We start from the raw sequence: 18,481 nt of genomic DNA, 5'->3' as shown, positions 1-18,481 counted from the left end.
ATTTATGTACGTATAAGGCACTCGCGCGAGTCGATTTCGAGCTTATTCACCATCTGTTTATTATTAATCGCGCGGTTGCAAATTGATGCGCAGGTTGTTTTTACACATCCTTTTTTTTACGTCGAAATCAATGGCGCGCTGAAAAACATGCTTGCGAAGCGCTATTCCGGCAATCAGGCATCTCTTTTTTTTCTCTTCGGAACGGTGCTGCAAGTGTATCTGAAATCACAAGGAATTCGTGTTACATAATGCATCGAATGCACGCGCACGAGTCTTTGATTTCAAATCCTTCGCTAATCTGCGTTTATCGATACCGATACATTGTTTACGCGATCTCCGGTTATCAAACAAAGGTAGGTTGACTTATCTAGACTTATCGTGCGTAAAGTGGCTAAAACTTATCGTGAAGCTACTGAAAGCGAAGCCGCAACTCTCCCTCCCCCCCCCTCTCTCTCTTCTCTGTAATTATCTGTTATCTGCAACATCTTCCTGTACATTATCTTTGTTCTTATATTCCATACATTTTTCTATATTCAAATTTTCTTCATTATACAAGAGTTCTTTCTCACTCGTAATTATTTCTTCTGTGCAGCTCGTCTAACGCTTCGGCGGGCTTGTTCCAGAGCGTTTGATAAATAAAGATTTTATTTTATTCAATTTTCTCGCGGTAGTGTCGTACATTTGCACGATAATACACGGAATCTCGTTGCCCGCACCCTCGGAAAGGATCTCTGTTACCGAGACAAAAATATTCTTGACGCATTTATATTTTTCGCCACCTCATTTAGTACAAAACTAAGACAATAATAAAACCAATAATTCCTATTCTTCTCTACCGAATTAAAAAAGATTGACTTGCTATATTGAGACAAGAGTAACTTATATAAATGTAAGTTCGAGGGGGAACCCACTAATGCCCCGTGGGCATTACTTTATCTACTTATCTTATTTATCTTATCTTATCTTTATAATGCCCCAGCCAGGTCCAATGCCCACACAAATGCCCAAAAAATACCTAGTAATGCCCAGTAATGCCGCAATCTGCACACCACAATATCCTCAGCGGTTTCCCCCCTCGTGTAAGTTTATACATTCTTGCGTTTAGAATAAATTTTTCCCCTCCGTCTTACAACGCACGAAGTTGGCACCGCGATATTCGACAAAAGACCGTCATTTTATTTTAGATTTTAGAAGTTTTCATTTAAAATTACAATATTCCTTTTCTCTATAATAAATATGATTGGCGCTATGTCGATCCTATTTTATGATACATTCAAGTGTAGTAGCATTGGATCCGGAAAATTTTTTCTGCGAGTGCGTCGTCGCACTAGAGATATTCTTCCGGACTACGAGTTTCGGAACGGCGACACGGATAAATAAATGATTGTCGTCCATCAGCAGCGAGAAGTTTCAGCTGATTCCGAAGATCTGGCAATTGCTCGCGCGGCCGCTATCTCGTACGGGTTTAATTGCAGAAAGCAACTGCGCGTCCACGGATACGTATCGTTATTTATGAAATACGACCGTCTGGCGACGGGGTTCAATTACTCCTCGCGAGTGTCAGTAAACCACGGTTTACTCTAAGACCAATTTCATAACTCTTGCGGTGAGGCTGGTTGCTGCACGGCCGGGTGTATTGCGCCGGTATATCCCGTCGCAGATCTGCCGGAGCATTCTCTCTCGTGAGAAGCGAGAGGACGTTGACTTATGCTGACAGCAAGGCTGCGGCTGTATCTCGAAACGCGCGCCGCCGGCGTCAGGGACGCAAAGGAGCGAGAGGGACCGCGCGTCCGGCTGGCGCGGCGGATTGAAATCCTGCGGATTCCGGAGCGTCGGCCGCGCCGGCCTCGCCACGTCTTTTTTTTCCCTCGGAAACGCCGACGTACGTCCGAATATCTTTGCTCGGGCGAGAGACAGACTCCGCGATTGCCTAATATTTGAGCGGCCCCGGAAAGCCGCCGTGTTTGCCGAGCTCGCCGCGTTTTTCCTCCCGTCGACGCTCCTCGACGCCGTTTCCACTCGGCGAATTAACAGCGGCTTAATTATACATGCGCGCACCTTTGCATATGCACACGGCGCACGGTGGAGGGAGGCCACGTGTTTCGCGAGGAGCGACGGGCCTCGGGTCTATTCGTCTATTCAACGAGGAGCGAAGTGCATCTTCCACGAGCGGCATCTCCACACGCGGAATCTCTCCCTCGCGAGGCCCACTCGCCCCCCCCCCCCCGATCTTTCCGTAACCGACATTCCGCCCGTGTTACACGCTCGCCGTGCACGTTCGCGCGCGACCGACCGCCCCATTCCGGTCCACCATCTTAACTCTCCTCTCTTCCCACCTTCCTTCGGCTCGCGATGGTCTCTCCCACCCCGGTGTCCGGCTTCCACCATGGTCGCCGGCTGCGAATCAGGATTGCGTCGGCGAGCGCGCCAAGAGAGAGAGAGAGAGAGACGCGCAATCGCGAAACGAGATACGCGAGCATCGCGGGACAGATTGGAGCCCTCCGTTAAGAGAGGCCTCTCTCGCTGATCCCGCGTGAAAAGAAGGAAAAAAATTGCAGGGAGAGAGGCGGCTTCGTCCCGGTCGTCGGTCGCCTCGATCGGTCAACCGGGAGACCGGCGCACGTGACGGCAATGACAACTCGCGTTATGTCATTTCGCGGGACGCGACGCCGAGCGTGACCCGGTCGACGCGGAATTACGTAACGCCGCGCGTAACGCTCGTCTTCTTTTTGCCGCCGCGCGAGAAGGATTCTCTTCTCCCGCCGTCCTCCCGGGGACCTTTGACCCCCCCGGAGTCGCCGCACTCCCCACCGCGATTCCGCAACGTCGCAGTTTGACCGGCGCATTTACAATTTATGAGAGCTTCGCGTGTACACTCGACTCGACCTTGTATACGCAATCGCGGCGGTTTTATACGGTTGCAACATCCCGTCGCGGGCAAAAAGGAGAAGGAGAGAGAGAGAGAACGACACCGCCGCCGCCGTCGCCACACTCTCGCCCCGCCGATTTCTCTTCTGCTCTCCTTTTCCTCTTTTTTTTTTCCTTTCCTATTTTCTACCTCGTTTTCTCCGCGCGGCGCGTGCCGCGATTCGAGCGTGCCGTTCCGAGCGGCGACAGCGGCGGCCGCGGGTGATAGCATTGGCGGAATGCTCCTTCCGTTCGTTGAACCTTCGTCCTTCGCGGTGCTTTGTCCTTTTCGTGCATCCCCGACGCGGAAGACGCTCGGGTGTGAAATCAAGCTCGCTCTCGTACGCCAGTGGCGTTTAAACGTGTATTCTTACGCGTGTAAAACGAACGTCCTTCTTCTTCATCTTTCTCGAAGTGAGAGAATTGTGTTTCCCGAAAGAAAAAGAAAATCTTAGTCCTGGAAACTTCAGAAGATTACTTGACCGCGTCTGGCAAATTTTCATGTTCAAACTCACGACGCTTCGACCATTGTTTGCGGTCCTATTCAAGCGACGATTGTGTCAGTAAATCAGTATGGTAAGTCAAAGGAGCTGATCTCGATTTCGCGAACGACAGAACATGATTGGCCAGACACGGTCAAGTAATCTTCTGAAGTTTTTAATTACTTCTGGCGACTTATAAGGTTTCCTCCAGTGTCAGTCTTAGAATTCTTCATTTCTCTTCGCGTCGGCACGAATCGCGACGAATTATTTCTACATGAGAGGCGGAATATAACCGGCGGCTATTGTTATCAAGGTGACGCGCTTTTCCCAGTTTTCTCGCAGACGGCGCGATCGAGACTTTCGAATTCGCGCGCCGCGAATTGAACGCCGCTTAATGCGAGGTCTACAATGCAAGTCGCAGAGAGTCGTAGTCGTAAGAATAGTCGACTATGATTGGTTAGCTCTTATGTGTCTGACTGAATTGACCAATTACAGTCGATTATTCTTACGACCGCGACTCTGCGACTCGCATTGTAGACCCTGCATAAGAATTCCAAAGGGTATTCGCGGGGCCCGCCTTTCTGTACTGTTTCAAACAAACGCGCGTCCTTGTCGCGCGAGCTTCCGAGAAAGCGGTTGGACTCTGTTTTTCGGTGAAGTTATTTCTGTCGCGCGCGTACAAAGAGAGGATCGTCGAACGAAGGCCGGTCGAAGGAGCGACTTATATTTACGCAATGCCCAGTAAAAGAGAGAGAGAGAGAGAGGGCCCTCTCTTTCGCATATATCGCGCCATCCACGTACGCGGCATCATTCGGAGACTCGCTCGATGATGAATCCTACCTCCGGCAGAACCACCTTGATCTGTTAACCCCACGCGTCAAAGAACCTGCCTATTACGTTTCTTGCACGAACGCGCGTCGCCGCGAACGTCACGCGCGTACGGGTATATATAGCTACAAATATTCTAATGCTCGTATCTCTTTGAATAAAATTAGGAATAGATTAGAAGCTATTCGAGGCGTTGGAGCGCTCGAATTGTACGTTCGACGAGCTACTTGCTCGCGCGTTCATTTTTCTTCGCGCTATTCGAAGGGCTTTCGTCGCGATTGGACAAAGGACAAATAGGAAGTCACGTTGAACAGGTCTAGGCAGAAGAATAGCCCCGCGAATACCGAAGCGGTCGAAATGATTGTCATTTTTCTTTTTTAATAATTAAGGCCTGGTTTCACCAAACGTCGCGTAACTTTCAGAAAACTCTCGTACAGTTCTTCAAAATGCCGCGTTGTCCCACGATTACATGATGTTCGGGGTAAATTTTGAGAGGAAATTCTCTGTGGAAACGATCAGCATAACCCGAATTAAATCAATGTGAAATAAAGGCCTGTGTCCACGATGCTAGAACTTGGTCCGAGTTCTAGTTCCGAGAAATGTGCGGCCATTATTCCGTAAAAGCTGCATCGACGGGCTACACATTTCTCGAAACTACGCGGAGAGAAATGTGCTGTTGAATTAAAAAGAATGAAGTTGCTTGAATTAAACATTAACGTTACGGGCTGCCACCAACATAAATAATTCACTTGGTTGTATTTGCTATGTATTTCAATTTTGAGCATTGAACTGTGTAAATGCAGATTGTTAGGACAATCTGATGTTTTTTTATTCATTAATACCGATGTTGTTTCGACGAGTTTATTTCAATTACGCTGATCCTGTTAATGCAACCTTCTTTCCGTGTCGAACTTGGATCAAGTTCTAGCATCGTGGACGCAGGCCTTAAGACAGCCATGTTAAAGTCAGATTCACTGGTAATACGCGAGTGTATTCTCAGCTTGAGGACGCCTCGCAGCGCGATACAATTGTGAGGCTGAAGCGTGATTGGGCGACGCAAACACGTAATAGGCGCAAACAAATCCATAAAAAGGAGCTTAAACGCGCGGAAATCCGCGATAAGCGCTCGTCTCGCGCGTCCCCGCGAGCCATCGCGGCGAATTATTTTGGAAAAGCGATTTCGCCGCAATTACTTTCGAGGCGCTGGCGTCATTGTTATTCAATATTGACTAACGACAATTCCAAGATTTCCCGTGCATCGGCGCACACGCCGATCGTCGGAGGGACGCGGCTGTCATGTTATTATTCGTATGTGCTCATGCTGATTTAGTTCCTTACGTGTGTACCTGCATAAAAGATATATGCGGGCTCAGCAAGGTCGAGGGGCTTTCGCACTTTGCCCATTCGTCTCTACGCGAGGCGTCGTTAGACCGCGCCGGAATCAAAACACGGGGCGTTTGGCAAACTTGGTCACGCGCCACAGTCCTGCGGAGGATTCGAGACACGTCGATCAGCGCCCACCTTCGAAAATTTAGAAAGAAAATTCACGTAAGAGAGGAACGTCGGTCGGGTTCCGAGAAACGGAATCGGCCTGGGAATTGTCGCGTCGAACCTTTCGGTTTACTCGGGAGCGGCCGAACAATTGGACGTAGATCTTTACTTACCTACAATAATAACGCGGGATGCGAAATTTCGCGGTGTAATTAGCCAACTTTGAGAATCGCTGCCTTGAGGAAGCGTTTCGCAATATTCCCCTCGCTCGCGGCCTCGCTCATTCGGCTTCGCGATTTCTTTTCTCAGAAAGACATAAGTTTGAAGCGATTTTGCCCGTTCAGCGATTCCCGAGTCTTTATTGTTCTGACTTTAATTTTCACGTGCGACATCCTGAGTCAATGGTTGTACTCTGCCCGTGGATTGTTGCTCCAAGCTGTCGGGGCATCGATGCGTCTCTAACTACGGACTAAAATTCAATACGTACTTAAAGATCTGAATTAAATAGTCCAATAAACGAGTTTCAGTTTCTTGAATTAATATTGCAGTGATATTTATACGAATTATATTTTAGCGATATAGTCGAATCTCGATAGTCAGGGTATCATGGAAATGTTCGAAATTGTTCAATTATTTCCTAGTGTAGAGGTTTTCCCGGCATTTGTTGGCAGTGAAAAGTAAAGCTCGCCCGGAATTAGGATTTATTAAGGCCGAACAATTCTATATTCGTACTATACTAGATGTCTCGAGGGGGAAACCGCTGAGGGCATTGTGGTGTACAGATTTGTGGCATTACAGGGCATTCCCGGGCATTACTACGCATTTTTTGGGCATTAGTTTGGGCCTTAGGCCTTGCTGGGGCATTATAAAGATAAAATAAGATAATAAGATAAAGTAATGCCCACTGGGCATTAGTGGGCGTACAAGATTTTAGTCAGCGGTTTCCCCCTCGAGATTACTATTGTGTTTTCTAGGGGAAACGGAATAATTCCAATCGGAATCCATTTCGAACATTTCCATGATATGTACCTTGACTATCGAGATTCGACTAATACGCCAACACGGTACACGAAATATAATTTCTCATAAATATATTAATCCAAGAAAATGAAGCTTGCTTATTGGATTATTACCCAGTTTCGGAGCTAGACTGAGCGCGTGGAGGACTCGAAATGCTTGTATTGTAAGTTCCTATCGTAGATAATCAAATCTTTACAAGTATTAATCTCGATCACTTCTAGAAGTAAAAGCAATGCCTCTCTCGTTTAAGTCGCTTCATTATTTTGATCGTACAGAGTCGCCAACAGATTCGAATCCGCTTGTCAGATTGAAGACTTAATCCCGTCAGACAAGATTTCTGATAACAAGACAGAAAATATTCTTAACATATTTACACTTATCACAGCCTCGTGTAGTAAAAAAACGGAAACAATATTAAAGTTAAATCAATAATTCCCATTCTCCTTTCTCGAATTAAAGATTGATTTACTACATTGAATGAAATGAGGATAACATATATTATAGTAAAATATATAGAGAAAAGTCCCCTATTATGAGATAGGATTCTAATATGGGATAGCGGGGTTTCTGTAAAATTAATAGTAATAGAACATCATCAGTTGATTCCACCATAAATTTATTGCCCTTGGAGCAAAATCTGCTTAGCGGAAAATTGATTATTAGATCGTGTAATCGTTGCGAAAAGAGATTGAATTTGGATGCTGAAAACCTGCTGTCTGATATTAGAAGCTTATCTCATAGGGGACTTTCCTCTACTAATAGCGAATTCAGCAGCTTGCAATAGTGCGCACTGAGCACGCACTAAGGCTTGTTTAGAGTCAATTTTTATAATTAAGGATCGTCTTAAATATCTTTCGAAATACTTCGTAGCCAGTAAAATGATCTGTATAACATTCGTACGGACCATTTTTTCGGCTGAATAGTTTTTGTTCATGTACTTGGGGGGACCAGAAATATAAAAGTAGGCTCTGCACGAGTCTCAGTGCGCACTAGTGCAAGTTGCCGAATTCGCTATAAGTGTAATCGCTAGTAAAATGTGTTATAAAATTTCCCAAAAAAAACTCATAAAATTCTTCAAAATGCCGTATTGTCCCACGATTACAGGACTTTCCGGATAAATTTTCAAAGAAAATTCAGTCCGTGTACACTTCTTTTTCAATAGTAAAAACAATTATCGCCATACCGATCCTATTTTATGATACATCGGGCGCTTTCCAGCAATGTACACAAGCCAGACTGTGTAACGCAGTGAATCGTTTTATCTTTGTTGATTAGATCTGTGTTTTTTTACAGCTGAACTAGTTCAGCTAGTTCAGTTAAAAAGAACGGGTCCTTTGTCGCGAATAAACAAGGATGGAAATGATTCTCTGCGCCACACTGCGTCAATCTGTCTCTTGCTGGAAAGCACCTACCGAAGTGAAATAGCCATCGGGTCTGGAAATCTGTTCTGTGGATGTGCGTAGCCTGCCCCTTCCGATATGCAATCGCCACGGCTGGCGGAAGAGCGCCGGTCTCGTCGCAGGCGCTGCCAGGCGTTAATGCCGCTAATCGCGATGCATTATCGATGCGCGTGGAAACGCACGGGTCAGGTTCAAGGTGCCCGTGACCTTGACCATGCGCCGTCGCGGACCCCGGCCATCCGGTTCTGCGCTCCGATCGGGGAGAATCGCGTCGGGTTCCCTTGAAGACTTGCGCGTAATTTCAACAAACAGCGGGGGAGAGGGGGGGGGGAGGCAAAAAGAAAACGTGCGGTGATAACAAAACGGAACGTGTCTCTCCGCGTAATCGGATTTTTATTCGCGCCGAATCGTATGTTTAACAACAGGCTGCGATACGGAAAAGTAACAAACGCGCGATAACGCCGCCGAGTACTACAATAAGCTTACCATCTTCCAGTAGATCATCTTCCTCTCTCGCCTCTTTCCGTTCCTCAGCAACTTTTATTGCATCACCTGCTTTTTCTCTTGTCTAACATTGCCGACATATGCCATATGTGTTACTTTTACGCAAGGTTGGGAAGTAACTCGTTGTAACGAAGTTACAGTTACTTTTTTGGTAAAACTCTAACTTAACTTCGTTACTTTCCGTCTATCTGTAACTGCAACTTAACTCAGTTACATTTCTTCGATAACTAGTAACTAATTTAATAGTTACGTTAAGAGTTACTTTATATGTACTTTAAACCTCCGCAGATCGCATTAGGCCTTGCATTTGCGCATAAACGCCTTTATCGACACTTTACAATTGAAATGCGGATCTGACATTTGGATTTTCATTGCAAGGAAGTAACTGCAACGTAACGATAGCGTTATTTTTTTTAGTAAAGCGTTACTTTTCAGAATTGGTAACTGGTAACTGTAACTAGTTGCAATTTTAGCAAATAAACTGTAACTGTAACTAGATACTTTTATAAAGTAACTTTCCCAACTCCGAATATATGTATTCTTCCGTTTGTCCAAGCTCTATTTCATATCACACTTCAGCAGGTAGGCTTTGTGGCAACAACCTTGTTGGTATCTTTTGCTTTCGATCTTTTTGTATTACTCTTTCTTTCACTGTATCTCTTTTGCCATAAATTAAATTAAAATTAAATAAAATAACGAGGCGGAACGTCGATCGCCGTCGATTCTTACTCGAATCGACGCGCGGACGGTGGTAAAACGGGGAGCGTCTACGGGAGATACAACGCGAATCGCGAGATGTTCATCTCGAGGAGACGACGATCCCTCGCTTTCGCCGTACGGGTCTTATCTCGCTCGCGAATGTTGGGACAGATGGGAGCAACGTCGTGTCGCGCCAAGTGTCGTAACGTGCAACAATCCGCGCGTCGTTCGTTCTTCCTTTCGCAACGCGCATTTTTCATAACATTTACTTTCGCGCGGCGCGCGTGTTTCGACTTGGAGCTTGGAGCGCGGAAGCGCGCTTGCGTATCTTTTTTTTTCTTCCTCGCAGTTCGCGACTCGCCTCGATAAGCACGGAAGCGAAAGCGCTCGTCGCCGCGCTTTTGTTCCGATATCAGATAAAATTGAAGTCGCGCCGCTCTCTCTCTCTCTCTCTCTCTCTCTCTCTCTCCCCTTGGCGCGCGCAAAGTATAATTGATATACGTCTTACGCGCCGCATAGCAACAGCTCGTCCCGCCGAGTTTTCATTTCTCTTGACCGTCGGCACCTCACGACTCTCGGGCATGTTCTTCTTGCAGGTGCTGGGTAGACAGCAGTACATCGTGCGACCAATGGTAATGGAGGAGAGTTGCACGCCCGGGACCGGCAGCGAGAACCCAGCGATCGCCGGAAGTAGCGGGATCATTAGCGAGGCCGCGCTGGCGCACGCACCAAACTTGACCGAGCGAAACCTCCGGGAGTACGGGATTTCTCTGCAAAAGGCTATCGAACAGGTGCCCGCTTGTACCGACGACGGTGGGGTGGACTTGTGCGAGATGCTGCAATTTTCGAGATTACGTCTGCGTGGATCTTTCGCGTTGAGGCCGAGTCAAACTAGCAATTGCCGACTCGGATGGGATTGGCGATTGACGATTGTCTTCTAGCCAACGAGAGCCGATTAGATCGCAGGCTGCTTTGCTCATTGGCTAGAAAACAATCGCCAATCGCCGATTCCAATCCAATCCGAGTCAGCAATTGTCTGATTCGGCCTTTAAGGCCAATGTCCACGATGCTAGAACTTGGACCAAGTTCTAGCATCGTGGACATTGGGCTTTAGGGCCTGAGCAGAAAGATTGTCGTAACCGTTTTACGATTATATCGTAAGGCTCGGACTACAATGAGTTGTTAGCTGTTAGTCAGAAGTCGCAACTATATGTTTATCCTTTTCCTATTTGGGTGGAAGAAAAAGGATCAACATATAGTTCTGACTTCTGACTAACGTCTAACAACTCATTGCAGACCGGGCCTAAGACTTAAGTCGGTGTCGGAAGTCAACGCACAAACAATTGTCGTAGACGTATGTCGCCCTACGACAATTTCTTGTACATACGTTGACTTCCGACATCGAGTTGCGTCTTACTACGAAATCGTAAACACTTACAACAATCTTTCTGTTCATGCCCTTACATTTAATGGAAATTTTTTTCACATAGTATACGTAGTATAAATTATTATAAACCTATTGATTTTTAACTGCATTTTCACATAACAGTCTTAAAAAATCGTTTCAGACTAGATTAAATCCGACACATTTCGGTTATAATTTGTTAATTCATCGAAATTTTAGAAAAAAAGTACTTGTCTTGCAAAAATGTGTAATGCCTTTCGGCCAAGGCATTGTCAGTCAGTTGTTTAAGAAATTACCAAAAAGAACCTGAAGATGCGCGGAACGTATTGAAAGCTGGGATACCGTCGAAAATTGCAAATATTTTTCGTTTAAACAAGTTTATCAATAAAATAGAGTTGCTGATATCTCGCGCGGTGCGTTTCTCAGGAGATCGGCATGATAACTGTAAAATAACCCAATCGCGTGTCGGACATGAATGTCTCGTTTCTATTTCAAGTTTGAGACCTGGTGGAGCTCCGTACCTGGCGTAACTTCCGGTGTCAAGCCGCGTTTCGTCGTGGACGGCCAGGCGCCGATGAGGCAATGCCTGCATCCGGAAGCTTGCAACAAGGACATCGAGCTGCCCGAACATTACAACTATTTCCACGATCTCCGGAAGGACTTTGTCGAGTGTTACTCGTCTCACGGGGAGTTATCGACCCTCGGAGTACAAGAGATGTTGCAATGTATCCTTTCGACGCTCACACAAAAGCTGTCGTTGCTCGCCGAATCTCGTTTGCGCACGTTTCCCATTTTTCGTAGAGAAAAGTCCTCTATTATGAGATAGGTTTCTACCATGAGATAGCAGGGTTTCAACACTCAAATTCAATCACAAATTTTCTTTCGCAACGATCACGATTTCACTCCAAGGAGCAACAAATTCATGGTGGAATCAACAGAAACCCCGCTATCTTGTAATATGGGACTTTCCTCTATATCTTTTTACACGGTTTCAGCAATATTTTTAGCTCCTTGATTCGTAACATTGACATCAGTGCCACTGCACGCGACCAATGAAACAATTTGTTCGTACACGCGTAAAAGATTTCATCCCGATCTTCTTATATGAATCTTCTCGTCTTCGACCTCGGTGGACATCAAGAATAGAAATTGCGGGGCAATTTATTGACATATTTAGCCACGATCTCTTCAACTCGTTGCTACACTCGGACAACGATTGTCCTCTGGTCTATCGCTAGGATTAAATCTTGGATTTCTTTGCGGGAAGCTCAGCCGCAGCGCGGTCGAGGGAAATCTCACAGTCCATGTGCTGCGCCAGCTGAGGAATCTCGCGCGGTATTGTATGCTAATGCCAGCGCGCGTACGTCCTCGCCCATGGTGTATCGGTAACGGTGCTCGGAATGGTACGGCAGTCCCGTGTTGGAGCTCGGGCACATCCGACGAAGAAATTCACCCGCGTGTCCGTCGGCGACTTAGCGAGAGCCTCCATATCGGTGGCCGTCAGACGGCGCGACGGAGGTCGGCCCGAGACACACGCCCGGCGCTGATCCCCGACGACGGCGGCGGTCGTCGCGAGCGGAGCCAGTAGCGAGTAGTTGGCCGCCGCGGTCGTACGGAGTACGAGCGCACGCGTCCGCCGCTGCCATCCGCGGACGACCCGCGGGACCGTGGCCGAGTTCTCCGCCTGGCGTCGCGACGTGCCTGAATTGTCGCGGATCGGATTAGGAAAGTACGAGGGAGAAAATTGGGATCGTAGATCGTCGCAGCTCCTCCGTGAGTGACGGACTCTCTTTTCTGGACTTGGCCCGCGGATTCGCTCGGAATTAGAGCCGCGGACAGGTACGTTTGCGCCCCGCGTCCTACCTCCGGGCCGGCGTGGAAGGAGCCCGGGCTGAAACATCTGGTTAATCGCGTCCGAGGGGTCGCTTGAAAAATAACGACTCCGTTATCTGTCCGCGCTCGATACGGGGAGATCTTTTAATCCCGCGCGTGAAACGCGTAATTAAATTTAATCAATATAATTGTCATTTATCTACCAAAGTGACGTTCGACTCGATAAGAATGTCACGGTACCCTCGTCCCGTCTGCACTTTATTCGCGGATCAAGTTTATCTCGATTCTCGCGTCCCGGTAGGACGAAACGCGGCCGTCTCTCCCGCTTGATTCCTCTCGCTCCTGTGCCACGACAGCGCGGGGACATCGTGTCGAATATCCCCTTGTGATGGTGATTTTATTCAAGCGCGAGGTTCAGAGATCTCCGAGAAGTCAGAGGTGATGAGAAGCTGCCGAACGCGAGACGGGACAGCCGTCCCAAATCCGATCTCGATGCGGATTCGCGCGTCACGGGTTTACTAGTTCTCCTTTTACATTCGGCGTGTGCGTCGTGTATCTACCTGACGCTAATACAACAAGACCACCTGTGCCGTCTGAGACGCATGTGTACGAATATGCGCGTATGCGTATCGATCGACTCGCCGTTCGCCTGCCTCAATGCGTGCCGCGTTCGTGATTAGCCGGTCTTTGGTTTTTCGCGCATTTCTCTCGCGGACACGCACCTGCACGCGCGGTTTCGCGAGATTTGCACGCTCGGGTGATTCACGCCGAGGCGGAAATTCATTGTTATACAAATATCGTTCCAACACTAATTGTTTAAATAACGAAAAGGACTTGTTTAATGGCTCTCGTTATTGAGTTAGTAAGACGAAAACGAAAAAGCTCGTAGAGTCCCCAGTAGGATTTCAGTTGCTCATAATTTTTTTTTGTAATTCTTCGAGAAATTTCTCAAGAATTATGAACCCATGATAGCAGACTCACATTTTCTCGCCGCCCTTATTTGTCAATCTGACGCTAACTTGACGAAATTATAGACGTCCCTCCGTTATTCCTATCTCGACTAGACCCCAGTAACACAGTGCGTTAGCTAAATATTGGTCCAATGTTGGTTATATTAGAAATGCATTGGCCGATATTGTCCAAGCCAATATTAGCCATGAAATAAATGTAAATATTGCACGATAATAATTATATAATATTAGATTTATATTGGAAGCGCATTGGCCAATATTTAACAATGTAATAACAAACTGTTTGCTAAACAGACATTGGCTAAAGAAGAAAAGGCGTTCATCTTACAATATTGGACCAATACTGGGAATACCAGATTTACATTATTTCCCAATGTTGGACCAATATACTGTGCTAGGGAAGACTTTTGAAAGTGTCACTTGGTGCGTCGGTTCTCGAGTGACGCTGATAAGGACGAGCGTATTATTAAGCGAGCGCGTAAACATTTTTTCCTCGCGCTTGCAGTTTGCAACAGAAAGGGCTACGCGAAAATCTCCAGTATCGAATCGGACGCTTCATCCTATCGTAACGTCGTTTCTAGGCAAAAGTGCGTAGCGGAGCTCGCATCTCCGTAGCGGAAGAATCGACGATTCATTCGGGAACTCGCGCTCGCGCGCGAGATATATTCTTCCTCGTCTTTCTCAAGAATGTTGGAATGCGAGCCCTACGTCTCTCCCTTCGTCACGTGTCCTCCTCTCGGATAACGGAGCGTGCTTTCGGGCACGGTTCGTGGAAAAGATCGTGGAGAATCGAGGAAAGAGGAACGTCGCATTTTACAATCAATAACGACCAGATGACTTGAGAAAACCTCCGCGAGGCGATGCCGTCTTATCTGCACGCGGTTTAAAGGTCAGCTTCTCCGATGAAGATATCGGTAACGGGCTAGCGACGAGCGAACGTCACGTGTATATATTCAATATGTATATGTGTGCGCTTGTGTTTATTATTAGGCCTCTTTTCTCGGTTTCCCCGACGATGTCGACTAGGTGCTCGACACCAGTCTCCACGCGATCCGCACGTATTACCTGGCCTCGTTAAGAGCTCGTAAACCAGCGGGCGTGCTACGTTCTTTGTATCGCTCGTTTACACTCTGTCGGTGTAACCGATACTGTTTTGCCAAACCGTATTGTTCATCAATCCGCCGTTCGCTCTGGCACCCTCGAAGTCTCCAACTCGCGGGTTGGGATTCGATTCTTGAATCATTCGCAAAAGAAACGTACGCGAAAAATTTGCCGTTGTAGGGTGATTGGCTGTTCGCATGACTTTTGGCCAATCGACTCGCAACTTTCTTGTAAGAGCAGAATTTTCGCGCACGATTCTCTTTCGAATGAATTCAAGAATCAAGCTCCTGTGGTCGCGAGAAAATCTATCTCGATGAAATACGCAAGAAATTGGCTTACATATACTATTACTATACATTTTTTCTCTCCCCTTCTGTTTTCCATTATCGTTATGTAAGGTCTGTGTAATCGCTAGGGTCACATGCGGAGTGGCACCGATGTCATTTATAATCGAGGAGTGCGCACGAAAAAGGATACAGCATAAAAGATACGAGGTACATTAATTACACATGAATTATTGTTTTTTTTTAAATCTCGGGTTATTTCAAGGGCTTATCTTTTCAGATTACGTTCTCTAATATGTTCTTCGAAAGAAAAGGCGGAGTCTCGAAACGATTTTGCGGCCGTTTGCTCCAAAAACTACTCGATTACCTTTCTTTTCTACCTTAAATTTCGCGATCGTGTTTGAGTGCCGCTTGTGCGGTTTGACGACTAGAAAAGAGACGTGAGATACGACTAAAAAACCCTCGGACGATTGCTGTTTCTAGTTAATTTGAGTCAGCGCACGGCGCAAAGATCGCGGGAGCTGCGGTTTGGAGCAGCGCTTCCATACTTCGCCTCTCTTAGGCTGATATTGGATTTGTCGTGCGACAAAGTTTTCAAGCGTGTTTATTAGCTGCAGGATAGAAAATTTCTCGAGAACTGTTCTACTTCGCAACCAATCAACGCGCTTGAAAACTTTGTACAAATGCAATACCAGCTTCACGGGGACTTATCGAGAACGCGGAATGGTCTGCGTGTCGCTCGGTTCGCGTTATCGGAGCCGATTTTTATCGTCTACCCGAACAGATTTCTCCTTAACAGTTAACAATCAGATTTCGGATTGCCCCCCGATACCGACAATGACTTTCACGTGAATGAGATACAGGACATGGTCAGCGTGGTACAGAGGATGATCAAGGACGGTAAGCCAACAAATGTCGTACGGAATGCGGCGACTGCATAGTTACGCGCGTGTCTATCGGCGCCGCGTTGTGTACTCGGAAGAAATACATCTGCGTCCCGAAATTTCTTAGAAAAAAAGAAGAAGGAACGTTCAGTCCGGTGTGGTCCGTACAGTCCTGAAGATTACAAATCTCGTCAATCTTCTGAAATGGATGAGGCTCTCACGCTTGGCCCTTCAAGTCTGGACTCGGCAGCGAGTCTCTCTTTCTCTCGTGAGAGAGATAAGAGCTCCGTGTGTGTGCAATACGTGCACGGTGTAGCGTTTCTGTACGCATTTCTCCAAATAACGTGCAATATGTTTACGCCCGACTGCGAGATGGCCTTGGAGGTCGCGATTGCGCCGCTGATTAAGTCGCTCTCGTCGAAGAGTCACTCTCCTCGAGTGCTCTCCGGGGAGGTTGGTCTCGCGGAGAGGGGAGAGAATGTCGCGCGTTCTCTCCGAGTCTCACGTCGCTCGGCTCACGTTGGGTCGCACGAAGATTCTCTCGAATTTCGCGATTCGCGGCGCTTTTTTCATTGATCAATCGCTCTCTTCTGCGCGCAAATGCATACACGCGCGTTCTCCTTCCAGTTGGCGAGCGAGCGCAGGTCAAACCACGCAACGTCCTAAACAGCGTAACGGCTCGCTTATCACAGTGATGCTCAACCTGCGGGAGGCTACGTTGCTAATACACACGCGTGCGTATTATGCTATCGCGATAATACGCGCGCGAGAAGAATGAAAAGGAAGACGAGTCGCACCGCCTATGACATCGCTCCATCTTTCAGTCTGCGGCTTCTGTTGGCGGAACGCTACGCGTTCAGTAATCGCGATAACGGCTGGACTAAGTTCGAAAGCTTCCGGGCGAACAATCTTCAGCTCTCGTTACAGTCAGCGCGGACTCGTTGCGCGGCAATTCGAATGTTCGAATCAAGTGTGATTCTTGCTTCCGCGTCGAAACTACAATTCACTTGGGATACTTTTGGATACATACTTTTCAACGGATATCACGTGGATGGTATTTTTGGGAAGCGACATTCAGTCGACTCTCCCGTCGCGATCTTTCGATTTGTCTGACGCCCATCTCGGGAATTTCATACAAGCGCGAGGCCACTCGGGGCAAGCCCGAAGAAAACGGCGATTGATTTGCATCGCGCGCATTCCGCGGAAGGCGAATTTCTACTTGTCGACGGCGCACATTTCGCCGAGGCCGCGAATCGAATGAATCGTTTCGCGCAGGTATGAAGAAATCGGAGACTATCTAGCGGATATAGGATTACGGAAAGGAAACGCATAAGCGCAAGTTTAGAAGACATTCCGCGTGGATCGCCGATACTTGGTATCTACTTTGATACTCGAGGACGCATCAGTCCCGGTCAATTTTTCTCTCTCTTTTCTCGCCAAGATTCCGATCTTCCGCAGAGATCACGACCCGCACACCGTTGCGTGCGTAATATTTTGTAGCGGTCGAAAAAGGTGAAACGCCGTCTTCTCGACCGCGTCTTAAGGCCTGTGACCACGATGCTAGAACTTTGTCCAAGTTCTGGTTTCGAGAAATATGTAGTCAATCGACTTGCAGCTTTTATAGAATAGCTGCAAGTTGATTGGTTACATATTTCTCGAGACTAGAACTTGGACCAAGTTCTACCATCGTGGACACAGGCTTTTACTTCTCAGGCGAGCGAGATTACAGTAATGCGCTGAGTCGAGAGTTCGTTCGTTGCGAATTACTCGCGAGAACTGAGCCCGAGACGGATCTTCGCTCAGCCTTTGGCTTCCTAGAGGAATGTGACGGCAGATTGAAACTGAAATGTCGCAATGTCTCGAGATATCGGTGTCGTTTCTTTTGCATTCGACTATGTTAAACGCGTATACTTTTCTAAGGCAAAATTTTTGCGAATTAAGGAAATAGAGCAGTCCTTCGTTAAGATAATCGTAATTAAATAACGTGTGATTTCCACTAAAACGTCCTGGTATGAAAAGCAAATGTTAATTCGATCTCGAAGGGAACGGGCAGAATTTCTAGGAAAGAGTTTAAGAATCCAGTAAACAACGATCAACAGTTACGCAACGTCGATATTATAATTTCCCTCGACAATATAAATGTAATATAACGCACGTGCAGTTACATTGCCTAGCAGGAAATTAAAATATTGACGTTGTGTAACTGTTGGTGTTTACAGGAAATTGTGTAGAAGTCGGTAATTAAGAGAAAGGGATAAACAGAAGCGAGTCTTATCAGTGCCGGGCGATTTCGGGAAAAAAAGTTGAGAAATCGCGTCCTATCTCGAAGGTTGCAACACAGATAGTTTAATGAGACTACGATACCGTAAGACATCGTTTGATAATCGCCCCGAGAAGTGTCGGAGCATCAGTGATCTAAAAATTCTACGACCGCAATCGCGACGCGTAGCCGATCTCGAAAGTCAGTTAAAAACTCGTCGTCTCGTAACCGTTTAGTCTCTTTTCCAAGTCTCACGCCGGATTCTCAGTTTCAAACCGCCATCACGTTTCTCGTCACTGACAAAAGCTGCCTGCAAAGTCTCCTCCCAACGGATTTCCGACCGTCTCGGAGGTGTCTCGAGAGTTAGGCTGTCTTCCTTTTGAAGCCTTGTGTCCACGATCCAAGAACTTGG

General features: G+C 47.0%; 1 protein-coding gene across 1 annotated transcript in view; it reads left to right on the top strand.

Moving 5' to 3' along the window:
• LOC105560534 (RNA-binding protein fusilli) overlaps positions 1-18,481 on the top strand; it is a 44,948-nt gene that overhangs the window by 12,481 nt on the left and 13,986 nt on the right. The window contains exons 2-4 of the mRNA XM_012009719.1: positions 9,928-10,122; positions 11,233-11,461; positions 15,736-15,825. Coding sequence (XP_011865109.1) covers positions 9,928-10,122; positions 11,233-11,461; positions 15,736-15,825 — 514 coding nt within the window. The remainder of the gene's footprint in view (positions 1-9,927; positions 10,123-11,232; positions 11,462-15,735; positions 15,826-18,481) is intronic.

The sequence above is a fragment of the Vollenhovia emeryi genome, unplaced genomic scaffold, assembly GCF_000949405.1.
Source record: "Vollenhovia emeryi isolate VEMERY1.0 unplaced genomic scaffold, V.emery_V1.0 DF939228.1, whole genome shotgun sequence".
Lineage (NCBI taxonomy): Eukaryota > Metazoa > Arthropoda > Insecta > Hymenoptera > Formicidae > Vollenhovia > Vollenhovia emeryi.
This window is presented reverse-complemented; position numbering and strand designations above follow the sequence as displayed.